The sequence below is a fragment of the Hemitrygon akajei genome, chromosome 11 (genome assembly GCF_048418815.1).
Source record: "Hemitrygon akajei chromosome 11, sHemAka1.3, whole genome shotgun sequence".
Taxonomy (NCBI): Eukaryota; Metazoa; Chordata; class Chondrichthyes; order Myliobatiformes; family Dasyatidae; genus Hemitrygon; species Hemitrygon akajei.
In genome coordinates this window covers 112,997,301-113,023,742 of record NC_133134.1, presented here as the reverse complement: position 1 = coordinate 113,023,742, position 26,442 = coordinate 112,997,301, and the positions used below count along the sequence as shown (strand labels likewise).

General features: G+C 45.3%; 1 protein-coding gene across 1 annotated transcript in view; it reads left to right on the top strand.

The window, feature by feature from the left end:
* Positions 1 to 26,442, top strand: part of LOC140736375 (piezo-type mechanosensitive ion channel component 2) — a 232,857-nt gene that overhangs the window by 53,036 nt on the left and 153,379 nt on the right. The window contains exons 15-19 of the mRNA XM_073062358.1: positions 8,863 to 8,976; positions 11,565 to 11,765; positions 16,829 to 17,033; positions 17,899 to 17,997; positions 21,678 to 21,843. Of these exons, the coding sequence (XP_072918459.1) occupies positions 8,863 to 8,976; positions 11,565 to 11,765; positions 16,829 to 17,033; positions 17,899 to 17,997; positions 21,678 to 21,843 (785 nt within the window). The remainder of the gene's footprint in view (positions 1 to 8,862; positions 8,977 to 11,564; positions 11,766 to 16,828; positions 17,034 to 17,898; positions 17,998 to 21,677; positions 21,844 to 26,442) is intronic.

The window sequence follows — 26,442 nt, the reverse complement described above, 5'->3', positions numbered from 1 at the left end:
TACCCCTTTCACAAGATGTGATCTGACCTTGGCCCTGCTGCATTTTCCTGAACACCAGTGGTGTTTAATATCTCTCTTTGTCTTCAGTGCTTTCGATGATTCTGCTTCCACAGCCAGCTGGGGATGGGATTCTAAAGGTTCACAGCTCCCTGACAGAGGAACTTCTTCAACTAATGACACCCCCCCCCCCATTGTAGACTTATCTATTGAGTTCTAGATTCTTCCACTGAGTGAGGTGTCCTCACAGCATCCACTCTGTCTAGCCCCCAACCCTCATTCTTCTACTCTCCAACAAATATGGGTTTTTGATGGTTAGTCTGGAGGCTAAGAACCCGTTTCTGTACTCATAGGGCTTATATCTGGGAATGAAATACTTAATTTTGGAATGATTGATGTGACTGGGCCTGTTCAGAAGGATGAAGGAGTTTCTCAATGAAACCTAATAGGTACTAAAAGGACTGGACAGAGTGGACTTGAAGTGGTTGCCTGGAGACCCAGTGGAAGGAGAGTCTAAGATCGAAGGGTACAGCTCAGAATAAGGGACATCCCTTCAGAACTGAGGTGCGGAGGAATTTCTTTAGCCAGATGTTGGCAGATTTGTTGCAACAGAAGGCTGAGGAGATCAAGTCTTTGAGATGTACTTAAGGCAGAAATTGGTAGGTACTTGATTGGTAAGGGAGAATGGGGTTGGAAAAAATTAGCCATGATTGAAAGACAGAGCAGACTCGACATGCCAAATGCTCCCATATCTAACAGTCTTTCCTATTTGATTCTGTGATTTGCTGAGCAGCCGATGTGCTTGACAGAGAATCCAGGGCCAATAGGATGATTGCAGACGATTGGCAGCTCACTTAACCAATCACTGACATTGTTTTTTCTGCGAGGCTCAGGGTCATCACTGGGATGGAAAATTCAAAGTAACGAGGAGTTTTCTTCCAGAGTTTAGTAAATGTTTTTAAGTGAAGTCAGACTTGCGTCAGATGCAGATTTTGAGAAATTAATTATTTTGAAATTGATGAGAAGCAGCTGAAATCAATGCAAATTTAAATATAAATGTGTTGGCACACATTTGAAATAACTGGGATGATTCACAGTTTTAATTGCCAAAAAATGGAAAATAAGGGGATACAGTGACATTATGGTGTGCCGTCCACGACAGGCATCCCATTGGAAGATGGGGCATGGTGGGGACAGGAAGGAAAGCTGCTGCAGGTAATGTGCCTCAGCTGGGCAGGCTGATTGAGGAACTCTTCCTTCCCTCTCTTCCTCTCTCACCCATTTCTCCCAATACCTCACACCCTTCCTCATATATTATTCTCTCAGAGCCTCTTGTCTTCGCACATTAGAGTTCAAAGTATGTCTGTTATCAAAGTACTTGTATGTTACCATATACTGTAGCAAGACATTTGACAAGGTCCCACATGGGAGGTTGGTCAGGAAGGTTCAGTCACTTGACTAGTGGAGTGCTGGGTCCGTTGTTTTTGTCATATATATCAACGATCTGGATGATAATGTTGTTTAACTGGATCAGAGAATTTGCGAGTGACATCAAAACTGGGGCTGTAGTGGATAGTGGAGAAGACTATCAGAGCCTGCAGTGGGATCCAGGCCAAATGGAAAAAAGGCAGGTGGAATTTAATGCAGGCAAGTGAAAGGTGTTGCACTTTGTTAGAACTATCCAGGGTAGGTCTTACACAGTGAGCAGTGGGGCACAGAGGAGTGCGGTAGAACGGAGGGATCTGGGAATACAGGTCCATAATTCACTGAAAGTGGCGGCACAGGTAGATAGGATCATAAAGAAAGCTTTTGACATGTTGACCTTCATAAATCAAAATATTGAGTATAGGAGATGGGATGTTATGTTGACATCTTAGAAGACCTAATTTGTGAGTATTGTGGGAAGTCAGACGTAATTTGGAGAATTATTTGCAGGTTTGGTCACCTACCTACAGGAGAGTTGTAAATAAGACTGAAAGAGTGCAGAGAAAATTACAAGAATGTTGCTGGGTCTGGAGAACCTGAGTTATAAGGAAAGATTGAATAGGTTAGGACTTTATTCCTTGGGACATAGAAGATTGAGGGTATGATATGATAGAGGTATACAAAATTGTGAGGGGTATATGTAACTCTCGATTCGGCTAGCGGCTTCACCTAGCTCCCAGCCTGGCCAAACTTGAGAAATCTTGTTTGGGTGGATGCTGAGTGATGATTTCCCCTGTTACAAATCAGTAGCATGAAATAACAAACAGTGCACAATATGCGATTAAATGATTGAGCTTTATAATGACTATATGGTTAGTAAAGAAACAAAAAAAGAAAAAGGCCCATTCTCATGAAACAGTCTAATGTGCAGTGTTGGAGCTTGTGGGTCTGTCCACTTGTTCCCCGTCGACCTCCTCCGAGCATAGCCGACCCTCAAACCCTCGCTCCAGGTTCACTCCGTCCAGCAGTCTACCAACTCTCTCCGTTCGCATCTTCTCTCCTCATCTCTCCCCGACAAAAGATGTGAAATCCCTGCTCCCAGACCCACAAGAAAGAACAACATCCCTCTCATTGGATGGCACCCATTCCAAAGCCCCTGTTATCTCTAGTCATGATCCAAACATTGCTGCTACAGAGAAACCATTACCTCAGCAGTGAGACCTTACAGAGAGGCCATTACAGTACTTTACACTCTCCCCTCCACTAAATTTAGTCATGTCCTCATGACGTTGAGATAATTTGCCAACCCTTCCTGCAAAGAACAAAGCCCAATACAGATGTAAAAGGCGGTGACATAGCTCCCCAAAATGGTAGGGGTCACGTTCCCCTGGTGCAACATAGGCCAGCCTATCCGGTGATCCCCTCATTCTCTGAGACCCCCGTACCCACTCACCTAACTCTTCAGGTTCAGACCGTACTATGGATACTCCTAGTCTTCCTGGCAAGGCCTCCCCAGACTTATCACTCATACCCACCTGCAACTTGGACCCCTCTGTCCTGTGGCCAAGTCCCACTTCATCCCTTGCAGGGTCCCGCTGCAATTCAAGCTGTCCACTGATAGCCCTGCCCCACTTCACCTGACTCAGCGGGAGAAGGGCTGGAAGTCTCTTCCTCAATCAATGGGGAGTTAGCAAAGGGCAGCATATACCACACATCCGGGTCCTCATCCTCCGAATCAGCATCCCTCTCAGGGGTGGGGGCCGGCCTAACCTCTCCTGCTGTGGGCTCTGCAGTCGCCCCACATTTCCGCAGAGTCCTCTTACCAGGTGTAGGCTCCAAGTCAGGCTCTGGGTCTACCTGCACGTCTTGTCCTGGAGCAGCAGATGGTTCCAATGGAGACTCTTGACGGGCCCATTCCCATCATCTGGTTTCACCCAGAAAACTGGTAAGTTTGGCATTTGACTCTCCATCACTTAGGGCTTAGCCACCCAGCGGTCCACCAACTTGTGAGGACTCGGTCTCCTACCTCAACTTTTGATCATGCCTCCTCTTACTTTCTTCATTCTGCCTGGCAGCAGCAACCCCAGCTAATTAATAAGCCCTTTACAGCTCTCTTCCCATGTCAGACACGCACTTCAAGTAAGTCTTTGGTGGTAAGTCACCCTTGATGGTAACAAAACAAAGGTCAATGGACAACCTCGCCTCACACCCAAACATCAGATAGAATGGTGAGTACCCAGTAGCCTCATTTCGCATACAGATGTAACTGTGAACCAGATGTCCAATATGTTGACTCCACCTGCTCTTCTTGGTGATCTCCAAAGTCCCGAGCATGTCCAGCAAGGTCTGATTAAATCTCTCAGGCTGGGAATCAACCTATGGATGATAGGGCGTGGTCCTCGACTTCTCAACTCCAAGCACGCCTAGTAACTCGTGGATGAGCCCGCTGTCTATTCCTGTCCCTGGTCACTATGTATCCACCTGGGAAGACCATAATAAACAAAATACTTCTCCCCATAACACTTTGGCCACTATGGATGCCCTCTGGTCCTTGGTAGGAAAAGCCTGAGCACACCTGGTGTAGTGGTCCATGATAACGAAGACATTCGCCGTGTTGCTAGCATCGGGTTCTATGGACAGGAAATTCCTACACACCAGGTCCAGGGGCCCTGCAGTCTGCAAGCGGGTCAAGGAAGTTGCCCGTGTAGGCAGTGTCTTCCGCCGCATGCATTGAATGTATGACTTGCAGTATTCTTCAACCTCTGACTTCATCCGGGGCAGTAAAACTGGTCTCTGAGCAATCCATAGGTCTTTTCCACCCCAAGTGTCCAGAAACATCATGAAGTGACTTCAACACAATCCTCTGATACTTCTTGGGCGGAACCAGCTGGCAACGCTGGGGTTGGTCTGGGGATGACGTGATCCGGTATAAGATCTGGTTCTTCAACTCCAAGGCGATTCTCGCAGTAATGGAGGCTCCACCGTGTGTTTCATCTTCTCTGCCTGAGCCATGTATCCCTATTCGACCGCTGACCAAATGGTACCAATGCCCGGATCATCTCACTGAGCAGCTGCCACTTCCCCAGAACTGAATTCCGTGTACTGATTTGACTTCAGAGCAGTCAGGTTACAGTAAACTTGGGTATCGTGTCATCAGAAGCTCCCAATTGATCCATGCTCAATCCTGCCTCTCCTTTTCCTCTGCCTTCACGGTGATGGCTAACTAACACATGGCCTTCACCCCAGGGGCATGAACGCTCTCCCACTCCTCGTTCCTGTCCAATCCCTCATGCACCCATCGGGACAAAGCATCAGCATCAATGTTACTGCTTCCCGGCCGGTACTTCAGGCTGAAATCACAGGCAGACAACGCTGCCAACCACCGATGGCCTGTGGCATCCAGTTTCGCTGAGGACAGGATATAAGTTAGGGGTTGTTGTCTGTCCTCGCCTCAAACTTGGCCCCACAGAAGTAGTCACTCAGCTTATCCACCACTGCCCATTTCAACGCCAGAAATTCCAACTTGTGTGAAGGATAGTTTTTCTCAGAGGACGACAGACACCAGCTGACAAACAACGGATCTCAACCCGGTGCCCTGATTCTGATACAGGATGCCCCCAAACCCTCTCGGCTGGCATCTGTGTTCAGTTCATATGGCAATCAGGAGTCTGCTAAAACCAGCACTGGGACCTGGGTTAGCAACTCCTCCAGTGACTGAAAGGCCTCCTCACATTTTACATCCCACCTCAGTCCAAAGGGCTCTGACGGGCTAAGATACTCTCCACACTCCTGTCCTTTTCTCCCCCTCCTAAGGGATGGTAACCACACAGAATCTGATTCAACAGGTGACTCACTTTCGCGTAGCCTTTCACGAACCTCTGATAGTAACTACTTAACCCGAGGAATGAGCGCAGAGCGCTCACAGTCTGGGTTCTTGGCCAAGTGGTCACCGCCTCTATCTTAGCCAGATCTGTAACTACTCCATCTCGTGAGACTATGTGCCCAACATAGCTAATAGACATTTGACAGAACTGGCACTTGCCCAGGGTAAGTTTTAACCCTTCAGCTTTCAGGTGGCCCAGCACGTTCATCAGCCTCGTTTCATGTCCTTCTAAGGTGGATCCAAACATTGAGGTCATCCAGATACACCAATACCTCATGCAAGTTCATATCCCCCACCATCTTCTCCATGACCCACTCGAAGGCTGCAGGCTCCTGATATGCCCTGGGACATCCTTTTGAACTGGGAAAATCTGTCTCCTCTTTGTCAGCCTCACTGATAGGGATCTGGTAATATCCGCTTCTGAAGTCCAGCACACTGAACCACTTCGCACCACTCACAGGCCAGCGTGTCTTCAGTCCTCGGGACAGTATACTGGTCACAGACGGTGTGCCTGTTCAGAGTCCTATAGTCCACACACATCCATACCTTCCCATTCTTCTTCCTGGCCACTACTATTGGGGGACGCATAGGGGGTTCAGAACTCAGGGACTCCCAGCTTTCTTCAACTTACACAAATGCTGCCGAACATCTTCCATGTCTGCAGGGGCCAGTAGCCACGATCACTCTCTAAACGGGGTGTCCTCGGTCACCCGGATAGTATGTTGAGTGCTCTTGGAACAACCAACATCAAACTCATCAGTGAAAAGACACCTTCCAGCTTCAACATCTTCTCAACCAACCTCCTCTTCCAACCCGCAGAAACCTGGGAGTCCCCGAAGTTGTGTAACTCAGCGGTCAACTTTCTCCCTTTTTCCAATAGTTCCTCCCCGGCTTGTCTCACAGGGAAACTAGACATTACCGTCACCGGGAATAGATGTGCCGGGGCATCCTCCGCTTGAAAGTGACCTCCCTCTTCGTAGTGTTCCTGACAATAACTGCCACCCTGCTCACCTGTACAACCGAGGGCTTCTGCTATTCGGACCTCACCAGTAAATCCCGACTCCCCCTTGTAGTCTTCCGGAGTGTCCACTAAGAGGGCCTTGCCCTCAGGTACTCTGGGAAATTTGAGGGTCCCCTTCACTCTTCCCCGGGCCGGACCACCAGTGGCTTTGGGTGAACCACACAGTCCCTCGTCTAAATTCGGTATCCGGCCCAATGCAGCCACGCACTTCCTCAAAAGCAGCTCGAAAAACCGGGTTCACAGACAATGTTCCCAGAAAGCTCTCACCAGCCTTCTCCTTGCCGGCCCCCATGAGCCTCTTCACTAGAGGAGTGTTGGTCTGTACCAGAATTGAAACGCCACCCTTGTCAACCGGGTCCAGACAAACCAGCACTCCCACAAGGACCTCAGACACTCCCACATCGGCCTGCGAGAACTCCAACTTCACTGACAACCATCGTATGGACAATCACAGGCACTAAGCCCCCAGATCTCCAGTGCCCTGAATGGTGTCAATGGTAAATACTTTGGATACCGGTTGTAAAATGAACGGTACAATAACGTGACCTGTGACCTAGTGTCAAGTATGGCTTTGGCATAAATACCCTCTATCCATAGTGACTCACTGGAGCACGGTCCCACTAAGCCTTTAGGAATTGGGCCTTTTGATTTTGGGGATTCCTTGGTACATTGCTGGGAACATGTTCCCCAGAGACACCAGGCCGCTACCTCACTGGGTCCCCTCTAAGTTCTCCCAACGACTCTCCCTGCTGAGGTACCTGGGGGCTCACTCTCCTTCTGGTGTGACACCAGCCCTCCGCATTGTTCGTCCCCTTGGGGAATCCACCCCCCCCCCCCCCATCAGCTCCATCATATGAGTGGGTCACACCCGCCGATAACAGCCGAGACATCTCAGTTATCAACTCTGCCACAATCTCCTGTATCGCTCCCCGGGGTAGGCTATCCGTGGCCAATCCGTCGCAGGGGACCACTTCCGAGAACTGTACCCTGCTGATGGAGGCCCCCCACACCTCCGATGTGTCCTCCTCTCCCCGTACCTCTCTGATCAGCTCAACAAAAGATGGAGGGGGGCACGTCTTACGAGACTGTCGAAGACCGCACGCAATCCGGTCACGGGACTGGGCGCCCCTGGCTACCTGGTCCATTCTTAACTGATTCACCTCAGCTGCCTGAATGACCCGTCTACACTGCAAGCAATTTAGCCGCCTCTCTAGCTGAAAATAAAAGCAGAAAGCTTCTCCCCCTTCTCCTGACGCATGTTCTGAAACCCCACCGTGAGTTCCACTGGGCTTCCTATCAGGCCAAAAGCATTGTCCAGTGCTTGCATGTCACTACGGGGTGCTTTATCCTGACAGCTTTCATAACGTCAGCGACCCGCCTATTCAAACTCTCAACCAATCTCTGTTGCTTTACGTCATCAGAGCGCTGCCTCTCGTGTTACAGACTGATAGGGTAAATGTAAGCAGGCTTTTTCCCTGAGGTTGGGTGGGACTACAGCTAGAGGTCATGAGTTAAGGGTGAAAGGGGAAATGTTTAAGGGGAACATGAGGGAGAAACTTTACTCAGAGAATCGTGAGAGTGTGGAATGAGCTGCTAGTGAAAGTTATGCATGCAAACTCAATTTCAAAGTTTAACAGAAGTTTGGATAGATATGTGAATGGGAGTGGTATGGAGGGTTATGGTCATGGTACAGGTTGATAGGGGTTGGCAGTTTAAATAGTTTAGCATGGACTAGATGGGCCAAAGGGCCTGTTTCTGTGCAGTACATTTCTTTGATTCTATGACTATATCCTTCCAGGAAATTCATTGTCTTGCAGGCATTGACAGAAAGAAAGAAATACAGTAGAATTTTACCAAAAAACTACAGATAAACAGTTGAAGACTGACAACCACCAATTTACAAAATATGACAAACTGAGCAAATAAAAATAATCTGAGAACATGAGTTGTAAAGAGTCCTTGAAAGTGAGTCTGTAGGTCATAGAATTGGTTCAGAGCAGCGGTGAGTGAAGTTATCCACACTGATTCAGGAGCCTGATGGTTGTAGGGAGAACCTAGGGGGGAGACGTAAGGCTTCTGTGCCTCCAGCCTGATGGTGATAGGGAGAAGGGAGCATAGCCTTTTCTCCATTCCTCTCTCCACACCTCACTCTATCTCCCTTTGTAGATCATTCTCTCCGCACATCACTCCCTTTACCTTTCTTTCCATGCCTCCCTCCCTCCCTCATATATCATTCTCTTCAGACTTCACTCTCTCTCTTGTACATCATTCCTTTCTTCAGCAAGTTCTGAGTTATTGAACCTTGCTGCTATTAATAATGCAGGACACCATTTCAGTTGTATGTATTACAAAATAGGATAATACATTGAACCTGATGTGTTTGAAGGGATCATGGGAAACAGATTCCAATGAGCCGCATGCCAAACCATTGGAATTTCAAAACTGGCGGATACCATATTATTGGAGTTCTACTACGTTCTGTTACTTCTTCTGTCCCGTACACAGTCACATTAATATTTTACCTTGTACTCCTCAGAATGGAAGCCAGGAGCTGCAGTCCACGTCCACTCTGTACGCAGGACCCATTGACCCTGTGTATTGGTATGGAGCACTGAGGAAGTGTGAAGATGATGTCCTGCCCTGTCTGCAGGTACATGTTTAAAACACTGGGTCTCTACCTCGAGAGACTGTGCTCTCACTGGAAATCAATATCATCATTCTCACCCTCTTTGTTTGGCTCTTTTGAGTTACTGTTGGGAAGACTATAGGATTGACCCGAGTGTACAATTTAGACTACGGTTAGCTCTTTGTTGCCAGTCTCCAGTAGACATTATCTCTGATAAGTGCGTCTATTATTCACTTGGAGAAATCTGCTTGAGTTTTTATCACTATTGCTACCAGGAGGAAGTGTTCAAAATTTACTATAATTCTTATTTCCAAAGTGAAATGAAGTTACTGAGAAAACCAAGACGTGTGCCAAGCGTTTGTAAAAGGGCCTATTTCAGTGTTGTATGACTGCGTGGCTATGAAAGTTGCTAGCTCAAACCAGCATCCCTACCTTACAACCTACAGAGGGGTTATTATAATCCCCTGGAGGGAAGGGAAGAGTCAACATTTGGGGTCAGGACCCTTAACCAGGGCTGGAAAGGAAAGGAGCAGAAGCCAGAATGAAAAGGTAGAGGGAGTGAGACAAGCACAGACTAGCAGGTGAGAGGTGAGACCAGGTGACAGCATGGGGGGGAGAATGTCAAATGGAGTGATGGGAGGTGAGAGGTGGAAGAGGTAAAGGGCTGTAAAAGAAGGAACCTGACAGGAGAAGACAGCAGACCATGGGATAAAGGGAAGGAGGTGGGGAACCAGAGGGAGGTGATGAACAGGTCATAAGGGTGGAGAAAGGGAAGAGAAGGGGTGAGGGGCCACCTGAATGAGGGAAAACAGAGATTGTCACTGGATTTTAAAGAAATTGATGTTGTCGCTATCAGGTTGGAGACTACCAAGATAGAATATGACGTGTTGTTCCTCTAACCTGTGCCTGGCCTCATTAAGGCAGTAGAGGAGGCTGTGGATAGACATGTTGGTGTGGGTATGAGAAGTGGAATTGAAATAGGTGGCCACTGGGAAATCCTGACCCCAGCTAAGGACAGTTAGTGTCACTCACCCTCCTGTGGGTTCAGATCTCACTTCAATGTCGTGATGAAGTGCCTCGGCCAGAAATGTCAAATATACTCTTTTCCATAGATGCTGTCTGGCCTGCTGAGTTCCTCCAACATTTTGTGTGTGTTGCTCGGATTTCCAGCATCTGCAGATTTTCTGTTGTTCAAACTTCACTCCAGAGACTTTTGGACAGAAATGTAGGCTGACGCACAAGTGTGTGATTGGAGGAGTGGTATGATATCTGAGATGCCACTTTTTTGCATATGGTGTAAAAACCACAACCTCATCTGTTCTCTCAGATAAAATCCAGGAACCATTATGAAGAAATCCCAGGGACTAAAGCAATGTTAATCTATTAATTGGTGTCATGTTCCTGTTGGTGAAGCTGTCTGCAGATTGATTGGGGTATTTTGAATGTTACAGCAATAGCCATATTTGCAATCATCCTTCCTTTACAGTAAGGCACTTTGAGATAACTGATAAAGACATGAAAATGCCAGGCTTTCATTGCCTACCACATTTCCGTCTAAGCTGGTTTTTGTACTGGCTTACGTACCGAGATAAAGTGAAAAGTTTTTGTGTACCATCCAATGAGATCATGCCATACATAATTATATGGAGTTAGTAAAAAGAACACACAATGCACCATGAGGTGTTGCAGTTACAGAGAAAGTGCAATGCAGGTCGACTAATAAAGTTCAAGTGCCATAAAGATGTCGACTGGGAGATCAAGTATTCATCTTTTACAGTATGCAAAGTCCACTCGAGAGTCTGATAGCAACAGGATAGAAGCTGGCCCATGGGAGAGTGGGGAAGAGAGAATGACAGGCTTCAGAAGTGCCCTGGCTCCCACAATCATTCTGTTTGGACGTTCTGTATTAACAATTTCAGTTGTATTCCTATAGATTTCCTCATTCCTCCACCATCCCATGTTACTTCACTCCTGATGAAGGGTTTCAGCCTGAAACGTCGTCACTACCTCCTCCCATAGATGCTGTCTGGCCTGCTGAGTTCTGCCAGCATTGTGTGTTTTTATTTATAGACTTCCTCATTCTTTGCTTCTGAGATACTTCCAGTACTTTACAGAACCAAATCATCTGCACTGTTGGTGTTGTCAGTATCAATTTCATATCACTAACATACGTTGTAAAATTTGTTGTTTTGTATATAGAGTGAGACATCAAAAGTTACTGGAGGTTACAGTAGAAAAGCAAATCGTGCAAAAAAGGAATACTGAGGTAGTTTTCATGGGTTCATGGATTGTTCAGATACTTGTTGGCAAAGGGGAAGAGCTGTTCCTAAAGCATGAAATGTGGATATCATGTTACCATACCACCTCCCTGAGGGTAGTAATGAGAAGACAGCACATCACAGGTAGTGAGGATGATGACGCTGCCTTCTTGAGGCACCACTTTTTGAAGATATCCTCGATAGTTTAATTGATTTAGCTAGTTGAAAATGGATTTGCAATCAATGCTATGTACCAGTGATAATGTGATATATTGGCCTGTATCAGGATACCACAACAGATCACCATCCAGTCCTTTATGTTGTAATTACACCTGCTGCATCTTGTTTGTTTAGAGCCACCTGATTATCCTGGGTTTGCTGGCATTCGAAGTGACTGTTTATCGCCATCAGCAGTACTACAGGCTCCAGAAAGGGTTAAAGACACCCTTGACAGGGACCCTGCTAGACAACATCACTCGGCTACATTTGGACGATGGATTATGGAACTGCATCAAATACTTCATAAACTATTTCTTCTACAAGTTTGGGCTAGAGGTACAGTTTGCCTACGGGCTTCCATTCCTCTTTGAGAATTTCAAGAACATCAATTAATGTGGATTTCATTGTCAACTTGATGTATCCGTGACACTGACGCAAGGGTAGAAAACGTGGCACAATGGTTTACAATTCAGACTGTGAGCTCCAGTCCAAAGGTTAAAAAAAGTTTCAAATTTTCATTTATTATGAACAACTCAGAAATTTGTATTTCTCCAGATAGCCACAAAACAAAGAAAGAAGATGAAAGTTGTTCAGGGAGAAACATCAGACCCACCCCCTGTACAAAAAAGAACGGCATCAACCGCCAAAACCCCCTCCCTCGCACAAAAAACTAACAGAACATAAACACCTCCCCTCGCACAACAAAACAGAAAAGGGACGGGTGATTTTTTTAAAAAACACCTTTAGTTAACACACTAAAACTCCATTAATCTGACACACTGGGTACATTGATACCAGACTGGCAGATTTCCCAGACCATTAGATGTTATCTTATTAATACTATAATACACTCTTAATTCATGACTTTTTTTGATGTTTCACAGTGGTGTAACCCAGCGAATTTCAAGAGATTGCAGGAAACTGTCCCTGGGAGCTGAAAGGGTGTACAGAAACGGGTCTCAGTGAGCTTCAAGGGAATGGACTCTAAAGTCAGCGACCAGACCACTGGGAAACATCCAAGATCTGTGCATGAAAATCCAAATCCTGTTCTTAGAAACAAAATCTAAAGGTTGTCTCAGTAAAAGTGAGCATGCGTCTGTCAGATCATTGAGGAAACTAATTCAGGACCTTTAGGGAGGAGAGCTCCCCACCCTTTCTCATGTGGGCTTCCAGTTCTGCACGACAGGGCTGGGTTTGACTGGATAGACAGTCAGGTTCACAAGCCATTACTAGGAGCTCAAGGATGACTCTTAGTGACTTACAACAGCTTGGACTGGAGATGGCAGCCTTACCAGTACACACCCCTGGCATGAATAGTGGAAATATGTGATCATTTGGTAGAAGTTGTTGACAGGGACTGTTGAGATTCCAGCACATAATTCTCCGTAACTTCTGCCACCACCAGTAGGATTCCACCATGAAGCACATCTTTCCCTCCCCCTCACTTTCTGCTTTCCGCAGGGATCTCTCCCTATGCGACTCCCTTGTCCATTCGTCCCTCCCCACTGATCTCCCTCCTGGCACTCATCTTTGCAAGCGGAACAAGTGCCCCTACACCTCCTCCCTCACCACCATTCAGGGCCCTAACCAGTCCTTCCAGGTGAGGTGACACGTCACCAGTGAGTTTGTTGGAGTCATTTACAGCATTTGGTGCTCCCGGTGTGGCCTCCTGCATATCGGTGAGACCCGATGTAGATTGGGAGACCGCTTTGCCGAGCATCTATGCTCTGTCCACCAGAACAAACGGGATCTCCCAGTGGCCACCCAGTTTAATTCCACTTCCCATTCCATTCTGATATGTCCATCCATGGTCTCCTCCACTGTTGTGACGAGGCCACATTTAGATTGGAGGAACAACACCCTATATCCCATTCGGGTAGCTTCCAACCTGATGGCATGAATGTCGATTTTTCCATCTTCTGGTATTGATCCCCCCCCCCTTCACCATTTTCCATCCCCTTTTCCCTCCCTCACCTTACCTCCTTGCTTCCTATTGCCTCACCCTGGTCCTTCCCCCCCCCCCCCACCCTTTTTTTTCTTCCATGACCTTCTGCCTCTTTCACCAATCAGCTTCCCAGCTCTTTACTGCGTCCCTCCCCTCCAGGTTTCACCTGTCACCTGGTGTTTCTCTCTCCCCTCCCCCCACCTTTTAAAACTACTCCACAGCATTTTTCTCCAGTCTTGCCAAAGGGTCTCGACCCGAAACATTACCTGTACTTATTTCCCTGGATGCTGCCTGGCCTGCTGAGTTCCTCCAGCATTTTGTGTGCGTTGCTCGGATTTCCAGCATCTGCAGACTTTCTCTTGTTTGAGCTTCTATAACCCTTGATTTCCTCCATCCCTTAAAGCCTTGCTTTCTCATTCCCAATGGTATAATGTGTAGAAGTTGTTTGGTTTATTCACCATTATTTGCTGTGTCTGCACATATATTAATACCCACACGTAATTGAATACATTAACAGGCCACTCATTTACATTTTTTATGCTGCTTGCCCCTTTTAAAGAGAAGAGTGAAACTGGTTCCCAGTGTTTCCAAATTTGCAAAGTTAACCCTAGAACTGGGTACATCATCCATCTCTAGATCCAATCACATGGGGACTTTCTGTTCCCAGTGGACAAATTTTAAACATATCCACATATTTCATTGTAAGCTTATCTACAGTAGATGTAGTTGTTTACACCAATTACGTTCTTCCAACCCCATTTTGGTTCTTTGAGCTAATCTCTACCCAATAGAAGTGATCTGATTGTGTGATCATCTTTCTTTTCTACCCATTTTCAAAAATTACATTTCACGTCTGGCCTAGGGAGCAACTGTGGGCACAGCTAGCCGGTCATTAATATCCTTAGCAAACCCGTTTAGCTGTGCTAGAATGTTTGATCAGTCAGAGCTGCTTTAACTGCTGAATTCATTTTGCGCACATTCAGACCTTAACATTTGTTGCACGTTTGTTGGTTAAACATTAAAGTCAGGAAGCTGAGTTTGGGAATGTATTGTGACTGTTAATTAAGCATAAATGTGGCTATATTTCAAAGCTTTTAATTGCAAATGAGTAAATCAGTTTTTTTATTGTTTTTATGTGTACAGTGAAAAACTTTGCATGCCGTCCATAAAGAACAATATTGGTATTGGTTTAATATTGTCATATGTACCAAGATACAGTGAAAAGCTTGTCTTACTGTTCATGCAGATCAGATCACTACACAGTGCATTGAGCTAGAGTAAGGTAAACAATAACAATGCAGATTGAAGTGTAAACACCACCAAAATAGTGCAGTGCAGGTAAACAACAATGTGCAAGATCAGAGCGTGGTAGATTGCGAGGCCAAGAGTCCATCTTATCAAACAAGAGGTCTGTTCAATCGTCTGATAACAGTGGGATAGAAGCTGTCCTTGAGCCTGGTGATACATGCTTTCAGACTTTTGTATCTTTTGCCCGATGAGAGAGGGGAGAAGAGAAATTGTCTATGGTGGGTAGGGTCTTTGATTATGCTGGCTGTTTTACTGAGGCATTGGGATGTATAGGCAGCGTCTATAAAAAGGAGGCTAGTTCTTGTGGTGTGCTGAGCTGTGTCCACTACATTCTCTTTGTTATTATGTATAAACTGGTTGCTATCAAGTTTAATTCATAAAGCTAGAGCCAGGTTACTGCAGACACAGCTCTGGCAAGTTAATGGTTTATGTTCAGATTGGTTGGTCAGGTAGGATTATGTGAGATGAGCGTATCATGGAATATGTAGATATATATACAAGTGTTTTGGAATTGGCTAAATACAGGAGTAGACTGCATGAATGTAATAATGTAGATTATGGTGAGATAAATTAGACAAGGTTCAGAGAGTGTTGGTGCTATGGTTTAAGTTATATAGGAATTGATGCACAGATTTAGGAAGTGTTGTGAAGGACTATGTAGAGATTGGTAGATATTGAATATAGAAACTGTTGAGAGTGGTGCTTGTATAGGCAGCTTTAGAGGACCAATAGAGGGAGATGAGATTCATGTAGGTGGGAAAGGTTGGCATAGGGTGGTGGGCTGAGGACCTGTTTATGTACTGTAGAGCTCCAAAATCTGCGTAGAGAAGTGTGAGGTAAGTAGGTGGAAAGCATGCGGACATTGTGGGCTAGTTACATAATTCACGTGGCAGGAAAACCTTTGAGGTCCCAAGTAAATATGAATTGGTGCATGCCCTGGAATTGGAGGTCCAGTGGACCCTTTGCTGACCACAGGAGGTGAAAGGTGATAATAACAATGGCTTGGACCCAAGCTTCTTGAAGAGCTCTGGGAAATCTACATCAATGAGATGAACACAGGCCAGTGCTAAACCAAACGACAGGGTGAAAACTGGGCACAGGTCAGTGCTAAACCAAACGACAGGGTGAAAACTGGGCACAGGTCAGTGCTAAACCAAACGACAGGGTGAAAACTGGGCACAGGTCAGTGCTAAACCAAACGACAGGGTGAAAACTGGACACAGGTCAGTGCTAAACCAAACGACAGGGTGAAAACTGGGCACAGGTCAGTGCTAAACCAAACGACAGGGTGAAAACCGGGCACAGGTCAGTGCTAAACCAAACGACAGGGTGAAAACTGGGCACAGGTCAGTGCTAAACCAAACGACAGGGTGAAAACTGGGCACAGGTCAGTGCTAAACCAAACGACAGGGTGAAAACTGGACACAGGTCAGTGCTAAACCAAACGACAGTGAAAACTGGGCACAGGTCAGTGCTAAACCAAACGACAGGGTGAAAACTGGGCACAGGTCAGTGCTAAACCAAACGACAGTGAAAACTGGGCACAGGTCAGTGCTAAACCAAACGACAGGGTGAAAACCGGGCACAGGTCAGTGCTAAACCAAACGACAGGGTGAAAACCGGGCACAGGTCAGTGCTAAACCAAACGACAGGGTGAAAACCGGGCACAGGTCAGTGCTAAACCAAGTGACAGGGTGAAAACTGGGCACAGGTCAGTGCTAAACCAAACGACAGGGTGAAAACTGGGCACAGGTCAGTGCTAAACCAAACGACAGGGTGAAAACTGGGCACAGGTCAGTGCTAAACCAAACGACAGGGTGAAAACTGGGCACAGGTCAGTGCTAAACCAAACGACAGGGTGAAAACTGGGCACAGGTCAGTGCTAAACCAAACGACAGGGTGAAAACTGGGCACAGGTCAGTGCTAAACCAAACGACGGTGAAAACTGGGCACAGGTCAGTGCTAAACCAAATGACAGGGTGAAAACTGGGCACAGGCCAGTGCTAAACCAAACGACAGGGTGAAAACTGGGCACAGGTCAGTGCTAAACCAAACGACAGGGTGAAAACTGGGCACAGGTCAGTGCTGAACCAAACGACAGGGTGAAATCAGGAGCATGACAGGCATCATTTTGTTTGTTTTCCAGGTTTGTTTCATGATGGCCATCAACTTGGTTGGGCAGCGAATGGACTTATACTCTGCAATTCATGCCTTATGCCTGACCGCCATTGTCCAGCGGCGTCGCAGGAAAGCCATTGCTGAGATATGGCCCAAGTATTGTTGTTTCATCGCCTGCATCATTTCATTCCAGTACCTGCTGTGTCTCGGGATCCCTCCCTCGTTCTGCAAAGGTGCCTCCTCAAACCAACTGAGTAACATAAATCAACAAAGCATTTAGCTAGACGTTTAGGGAGAGATTAACCTTGAGAAAGTGTCAATGGTAACTCGTGCCACTGTGCATTCTGGTGATGTCAGCACATGGTCCGTAAACTGCTCCTTAGGTGTTACAGAATCAGAGAGATAGCCTACCAGCCTGTGCTGCCTATCAACAATCCAGTTCAGCACAAATCTTACACAGATCCCCTTACTCCCCCTCCACTCCCATTAGCCTCCCCTTCACCCCACCACTTCCATGGATTCTCCCACTCGCTTACACACAGGGACCAGTTTAAGTGGCCAGTTAACCCACTGACCAACTATTAACCTGAGGGGAAGTGGCAAACTCCACCCTCAGTGGTGGTTGTTATCAATGTCCTCTTGTTATTGGATACAGAGACTTGGAAACATCAAGATATTTCACCCTGAACATCCACCTATGCTTGTGGCCTTGACATGGTTCCTACACTTGCATTAACTCTGGATAAAGTCCACCCTAACCTATAGCCAAAACTCAAAATGAAGCTAAATGAGTTGAATCTATTCACAAGTGACCCGATTCTGGTCAATAATAGCTCTCTATGTCCCCACCAATCTGCCCCTTTTCTGTGCTTCTCCGCTTCTAACAGGCTTGCCCACCCTCCCTGGAGCAATGCCTCATCTGGGTGCAGCTGGCTACAATCCCTAAATACTCCCTGTCATCCCATCATTCAACATACCAATAACAGAAGCAAAGGGTGGAGTGGGAATTACTCCCAGTGTAGTCTCACAATGATGAATAGCTTGTTTGCATCAGCAAGCAGGACAGAATCCTTCCTTCATGTATGGTACTCTTTACAGATTATCCTTGGAGATCCAGCCTTGGCCTGAGTTCCAATCTGATTAAGTGGCTGTATCTGCCAGACTTCATAAGGAGACCCAATCCTATGTTCCTTGTCTGTGAGTATCGAGTGTGTAAGATATTGAAATTCCAGTGAGCGAACATATTTATCTTTGCATCTTCATATCCTAGATATGATAGATTAAAAGTCTGATCATAGTTAAGATTCAAGATTACAATTGTAAGTAAGTGTCCTGGCTAAGAACATGTTTTATTGTATTCCAACTGCTATGCTGTTAGGCACTTTATTTCAGCAGCTTTTCTGCAAAACACAGTGTGTTTTGTTAACTAAGCTTCATAGACTAGTATTTTGGTTTCTGCTAAGATAAGGAGCCGTTTGCTCAGTTTAGGAATGTTCTGTCACCCAATCAGGTTTGTCTTGGTAACGTTCTGTCCAGGGGGATGCGTGGAACAGTCAAGAGAGCTGGGTGGGATCAGATTTCTGACGGACAGTGGGTTGGTTTTCGGTCTTTGCAGGCAGGGGTTGGAAGAGGAAGGAGGTGTGGAGAAGAGCTCAAGGGAAGACGCCCACAGACTCTCGCCTGAAAGGGAGACCCTATTGCTCAGAGTGCTTTGTGCAGGCGAATGGTTCCAGGGAGGAAGTGCAAATATACTCCTGAGTTAGACAATTTATTTATAACGGTCTTCATGGGAAGTTTGAATTGAGGCTGGTTACTTGGGTTCAGTGGCATGAGTAATTAAAGAGATAAACCCAACTACAAACCCCATTTCCAGAAAAGTTGGGATATTTTCCAAAATGCAATAAAAACAAAAATCTGTGATGTTAACTCACGTGAACCTTTATTTAACTGACAAAAGTACAAAGAAAAGATTTTCAATAGTTTTACTGACCAACTTAATTGTATTTTGTAAATATACACAAATTTAGAATTTGATGGCTGCAACACACTCAACAAAAGTTGGGACAGAGTTAAAATAAGATTGAAAAGTGCACAGAATATTCAAGTAACACTGGTTTGGAAGACTCCACATTAAGCAGGCTAATTGGTAGCAGGTGAGGTATCATGACTGGGTATAAAAGTAGCGTCCATCAAAGGCTCAGTCTTTGCAAGCAAGGATGGGTTGTGGCTCACCCCTTTGTGCCAAAATTCGTGAGAGAATTGTTAGTCAGTTCAAAAGGAACATTTCACAATGCAAGATTGCAGAGAATTTAGGTCTTTCAACATCTACAGTACATAATATTGTGAAAAGATTCAGAGAATTCAGAGACATCTCAGTGCGTAAAGGGCAAGGTCGGAAACCACTGTTGAATGCGCGTGATATTCGAGCCCTCGGGCAACACTGCCTAAGAAACCGTCATGCTACTGTGACAATTATAGCCACCTGGGCTCGGGAGTACTTCGGAAAACCATTGTCACTTAACACAGTCCGTCGCTGCATCCAGAAATGCAACTTGAAACTGTATTACACAAAGAGGAAGCCATACATCAACTCTATGCAGAAACACTGGCGAGTTCTCTGGGCCTGAGCTCATCTCAGATGGACCGAAAGACTGTGGAACCGTGTGCTGTGGTCAGATAAGTCCACATTTCAGCTAGTTTTCGGAAAAAACGGGCATCAAGTTCTCCGTGCCAAAGATGAAAACGACCATCCTGATTGTTATCAGCGAAAGGTGCAAAAGCCAGCATCTGTGATGGTATGGGGGTGCATCAGTGCCCACGGCATGGGTGAGTTGCATGTATGTGAAGGTACCATTGACTCTGAGGTGTATATTAGGATTTTAGAGAGACATATGTTGCCATCAGGGCGACGTCTCTTCCCGGGACGTCCATGCTTATTTCAGCAGGACAATGCCAGACCACATTCTACACAGGCTACAACAGCATGGCTTTGTAGACACAGAGTGCGTGTGCTTGACTGGCCTGCTGCCAGTCCAGATCTATCTCTTATTGAAAATGTATGGCGCATCATGAAGAGGAGAATCAGACAGCGGAGACCACGGACTGTTGAGCAACTGAAGTCTTATATCAAGCAAGAATGGACAAAATTTCCAATTGCAAATCTACTACAAGTAGTATCCTCAGTTCCAAAATGATTAAAAAGTGTTATTAAAAGGAAAGGTGATGTAACACAAGGGTAAACATGCCTCTGTCCCAACTTTTGTTGAGTGTGTTGCAGCCATCAAATTCTAAATTTGTGTATATTTACAATTAAGTTGGTCAGTAAAACGATTGAAAACCTTTTCGTTGTACTTTTGTCAGTTAAATAAAGGTTCACGGGAATTAACATATCACAGATTTTTGTTTTTGCATTTTGGAAAATATCCCAACTTTTCTGGAAATGGGGTTTGTACTTCAGAAACGAGCCCCAATGTTTATGTGCACATTTAGACTAGGTTAACGGTAGTGGACCCTTTTTCTTTTCTTTTTCTATTAACTGTTTGTTAAAGTTGAAATATCTGTAAATATACTTCCACTGTATTTTATTACGGTGTAAGGTCTGTTACTTCCTGGGAATGATAACTTTGCAGGGGGCAGTATTGATGGAGCATTCACCACAATGTTTGTTCCCTCAGCGGAACATTCCTGTTTGGTTGAACCCAAATCATACTGACCCTAGACGTGTATGGTTTATTGAAGATGACCTTCTCACTGTTACTCATGCAATGCTAAGTCACGTGACTGTTAGCCAGAGTTAGCTAATGAGCCTAGTCTTTTATGAGCCTCAGTGAAAGGGCTACATAAGTGTGAGTGAAAGCCAGGTTTCTATTAGGCAAAATAGTAGAAATATCTCTGTTTACTGGAGGGGTGGGGGGGGAGGCCAGCACAAGTAGGAGAATCTAGAATGAGGCCATAGTCACACAGGATTAGAAAGAGGTTGTTTAAAACTGAGGTGTATGGAATGGTTAATCCCTGAAATTCTCTTTCCAGAGGGTTGTGGAGGCTAGATCACTGGGGGGATTTAAAGAAGAAGAAGGGGATAAATTTGAGAGTGAAGTGGCTCATTTATGCTGCTAACTTACATAATGGTATGAATATTGAAACCGGAGCATTCTTTAGCAGTTATAACAGGATGTAGGTGAGTAATGCAATGCCATCTAGTGGCATCCTGTGTAATACAGTCAAATCAAGTCAAGTTTATCGTCATTTAACTATATGCATGTATTAGAGTATATGACTATATAATGTATTTAGAAACAAAGCAATGTTTCTACGAACCAGGGTGTAAAGCACTTAACACATACAGCATATAATAACTTATGAAGGTAAGGAGAAAATCTACAGATGAATTGCACATAAATAATGAACTAAAGTGAATTAATATTAAATATTGTAAGATACAGAACAGATTAACCAGTGACCCTCCAAATACATTGTTAATGGCAGATCTTTTGAGGTCAGGGAATGTTATCGGCCTGGTGAATGATCACATTGCAGACTCTTCCAACAGCATTAGTGTATCATGTTACATTGCTTTAGCACGCCAGGGGAGTATAAAAGCAACTTCTGAATAATCTCGAGCTCACCATGCGTCCAGGTGGGAAAATGGCGAGAACCACACCTTTAAGGGAAAATAATTTTCAGGGCTTTGAGCAGAGCTTTGGAAGAGGGGAGGAAAGAGACTGAATCAATTCCACAATATAGACCACCGTAGACTCCTGGGCTGAACGATCTTTTGGTCTAGTGGTGGCCATTGCTCCGTATCCTGTGTAATTATAGTTAAGACTCTGTTGTTTCCTTTATAAGTAAAGAATGATTTTTACCTGATTTGCTCCCAGATGACTTCATGTTGCTGTTGTACGCGTCCAACCAGTGGCAGGTGTTTGAGGATGAGAACAAAGGAGCAGTACGGCTTCTGGCCGGGGAGAACACAGAGATCGGCCGCAGTCTGGATACAGCCACTGTCAGTCAGTACATCCCCGTTGCCAACTTCCTACACTGCAGGTATGCCACTCCTGGAAAACCCAGTCACCGTTATCTCAGGTACCAGCGATCTCAGTGTTTTGTTTCCCCAACTTTGGATGCTGGTTGACAAACCAAAGTTTGAGAGGTTCTTATGTGCAGATCCCTCATTCTCAGATGGACACAGGTCACTCAGCTGAGTTGTCTGGAGGTGGAAGAACGAGAAAGAGAGAGAGAGGACAAGTTGCAAGTTTTACGTACCCCGTAACTGGGTCACTTACCAGCAAAGATAGAGAGGTCCGTTGAAGTCTGATGGTACTATTTTTAACAGTATTTATTGATAAAAATACACAAAAATAATATCAATGCAAACATACAGATAATATACGTTGTCAATACTAAATCTAAGAGCGCGGGTATAATAATAATCAATAAAAAATAGCTCTATCGTTGTCTAGGGGATAATGTATTGTCCGATGGAAATATAAAAGTCACTCAAGTTCATTTAGGCTGCAGCTTTTGGTTGGAGAGAGAGGCAGAGTTTAGAACTTGCCCGTTTTCCTTTTTATGATGTCGATCCTTCGAAATGTCGTTGGTGTCCTTTTCCGTTTAGCTAAGCCGTCTTCCGTGGTCAGCCCCACCAATTCCGAGGCAAATGGAAAAGGACGCACGTGGGCTTTCCACCGGCTGTCGCTATTACGCTGTCACGGGGTTTCTAGCGTTTCTCCTGGTACGTCTGAAAGGGGTTGTTCCCCAGACCCTCTTTTATCCTTACTCACAGGGTCTCAGGTGTCAATCAGGTTGGGAGGATGCCATCCCCCCAACCAGCCCACGTTGCTCATTCCTTGAGGATGTCGATGAATAGCATAGTGCTCAATACACAATTCCGTCTCCAAGAGACAATGGCCGTTTCCCGTGGCTTTGTATCGTTGAGTGGCCAGGACATTCCAAACCCCCTGTTGGATTCTGCGTCTCTCTCTCATTTCCTGGGTCTCCTGACCTGAATTAATAGCGATCTTGCGATTCTCAAAAAGGAGGGGGCTACTTTATACCCTTCGGCCCCTCAGAGTTGGGGCACAGGCATAACACAAGGTTGCAGGGATATAAGGAGTGGGGAATGGAATTGATGGGATTCCTCCTCTGGAATCTGACATGGACAGAATGGCAACTTTCTGTGTCACGAGAAGTAAGAAAAGCATATTGGGCAAACCAAAATTATGCAATAGCTTCATCTGAAAACTCTTAAAAGGTGATTGTGGTTTATAGTCAACCAGTTAACTGGCCAAAAATGCAAATATATGAATAAATACATCAGTCATTTATCATATTCGTTAAGAGACTGAACAAGCACCATAACATCTGAAACTAATTCACATTGACAAAGAAACAGCTGCAACTTCCAGAACTCGTGACTTTATCTGTACACCCATTTTTACCACATGTAAATAAGGTAAATGTTCTAACAGTAAGTACACAAGAGAGAAGTCTCAACAGATACTAAAGTTCTGCAGATACTAAAGAACTTCGGAATATCCTTCCCAGTTTGTAGCTGCAAAATAATCAGGCCAGATGACCATGGGAGGAAGTTAATCTACATTATCTCTAATGAGAAATGGATGCACGCCAGTAGTGAATTCTTACTTAAAAGTGCTAATTCCTTGCCAATTTAAGAAGTGTATACAGTGGATTCCGGTTAATTGGGCCATCAGTTAATTGGGGCATGGCCTATTTCAAAGGTACAAAGGTTCAATTTAATGTCAGAGAAATGTATACAACATACATCCTGAAATGCTCTTTCTTTGCAAAACATCCACGAAAACGGAGAGGCACCCCAAAGAATGAACGACAGTTAAATGTGAGAACCCCAAGGTCCTCTCCCAGCTTTCCCCTCCCGCGCGTAAACAGCAGCAAGGCAAAGATTCCCCCCTCCCCCCAGCAAAAAAAAGCATACCTGCTACTGAGCACAAGCGTGAGTTAAGCGATAGAAAAGGCACAGACCCTGCAGTTATCCCAAAGACTATCGCAATTCATCCAGCATTCGACAAACCACAGGTTCTCTCTCTCCCTGGCAAGGGAGATGGAGGTGTCCCCCATTTTCACAGCGAGCAGGAAACATAACAACAACCCGCTGGTTTACGATGGTAAAAGGTCTGTTTGATCGCTTTTTATGAGCTCTGTGCCTGAAGATCGCAAAGACCTCGGGTCTTCGGGTCCACAGCAAAAGATTTTCTGGCCTCCCCGATGACATGAGTCTCCCGCCGTGACACTGACCCTCAATCTGTCCGTCTCCAGAGCCCCCAGATCTTAAGCTTCCAAACACTAGGTCACCTCTCTGCCCAAATCCTTGTCATGCGGAACAACGGCTGGTCCTGAAACCCCGAGAACAGGTCCCATTCCTGCAAATAAATCGAAGTCAGCGTGTAACTCCAGGTCAGGGTCTTCAAAAGAACCCTGAAAGGGAAAGATAAAGATAGAAATAGAGCTGTTTCTGAAGATGCAAGCAAAGGAGTCGCCATTTAGCACCATCTGAACTCCGCCTCCAACTCTTGAACAAAAACAAATTGAGCAAATAGCCAAGATTCCTTTCATTCATTTGGGATACTATGCTGCATAACTGGGACAGGAGATGGTCAGTAATGTGGCCATCAGACACTAAACCAGTCTAAGAGTGAACTGTTGTGTTAGTGGCGTGTGCTTGTGTTACGTTATCCATGTGGGTCGATGGACCATCGTCATTATCATTATGTGCCATGTTGTATAACGTGGACGACCATGGTCCCATAACCACGATTGTTCTTTGCAAATTTTCCTACAGAAGTGGATTCCCATTGCCTTCTTCTGGGCTATGTCCTTACAAGACGGGCGACCCCAGCCATTATCAGTACTCTTCAGAGATTGTCTGCCTGGCATCTGTGGTTGCATAAGCAAGACCTATAATACACTCATATGACCATCCACCATCTGCTCCCATGACTTCACGTGACCCCCTGATCGAGGGTGGGGGGGGGGGGGAGAGGGGCTAAGGAGGTGCTACACCTTACCCAAGGGTGACCTGCAAGCTAGCGGTGGGAAGGAGCTCCTTACACTTCCTTTGGTAGAGACATAGCTCCACCCCACCACCTGGGAGCTGATGGATGCTGATTCAAAAAGCAGTGATTTTTGATAATTTTGTTTGTTTATTTTGACTTTTAAAACAAAAAAAAATTGAGACCCTTGTCAAGATGCCATGAAAAAATTTGACTCTGGCCAAAAAAGTTACCTTCCTGGACTAAATTAAAAGCCATCTGCCTAAAACCACTCGTCAGCTGGCAGAGATATCTAGAGTGCTGAAATTTACAATTGCACACTTGATACGTCAGCAAAATAAACTGTGAGAAGAAGGGGCATCATGTGAGGGACAACGGGGAATATCCCAAAAACAGAAGTGTGAATGTAAGTGTCCAGATGCTGAGGTGGCCCTCAGTCAGTGGTTTTCCATTGTAACTGGACATGACAATGGATCAATGATCAATACTTCTTAAAAAATCAGAGGAGCTAGCTGGGTCATGAACAGATGGTTGGTTGTCTCGATGGAAATGTAAACTCCACATTAAATTCAAGAAGCACCCAGCAAGAAAGGTAGTGCTGATGCTGTAAGTGCAGAAACATGGAAACCTACAAAACTCCTCGACTTGTCCCCAGAATTTTGTGCAGATGTTATCTACGCTGCTGATGAAACAGGCCTTTTTCATCATGCTGTGCCAGACGGTTCCCTTTGCTACAAACACACAACACTATCAGCTACAAAGAAAGCAATGGATTGCATAACTGTGTTGTCCTGTTCAAATATTTCAGGAACTGATTAAAAAAAAGTATTGGTTATTGGGAAAAGCATTAAACCTCGATGCTTTAAAGGGCTAAGAACGAATAGTTTACCAATCGAGTAGTGTTAATAATGCATGGATGACTTCAGAAATTTTTAAGAAATGGCTAAAGACTTGACATATGGAGTTACAGGGAAATCAAGCAAAATTCTGCTTGTTGACAATTGTGCAGTACACCCTAATGTAGAATGTTTGAGAACTATCCAGCTGGAAATTTTGCCTGCCAATACAACATCGTTGGTGCACATAACGGAAATGGGTAAAGGTAAAAGTTCCTCCCTGTGCCATGTTTGGCACATCGGGCAGCAACCTTTCCATTTCTTTAGTGCTTGTGTGTGTTTATGAGGTCAAGCTGCTAGCTTGACACTCAACCCAGCATGGATGGAAAGTGTACAAGGAGCTGGCCGAATTTGAAACCGGGACCTCTTGTTCCGAAGTCTAGGTATGGATGCCACTACACCACCAGCACAGACATGAAACATGGGATATGGGAATCATAAAAGAAAATTTAAAGAGCTTCCATCGCAGAAAGTTGGTCAACCACATTCTCAAAGCAATTGAAGAAAATCTGCTGGCATCTTCCATGGCCAAGGAAGTGAGTGCAAGCATTAACCTTTTACAGGCAGTCCAGTTTGTCTGTGATAGTTGGTGATAATTCAGAACTGTTTTGCTCACAGTGGTTTCAAGCATTTAGGCTTGGAGATGTCGGAAACAGTCGGGAGTGAAAATAGAACAATTTCACTAACTCAACAAGTTAGGAACTATGAAGAATTTGAAG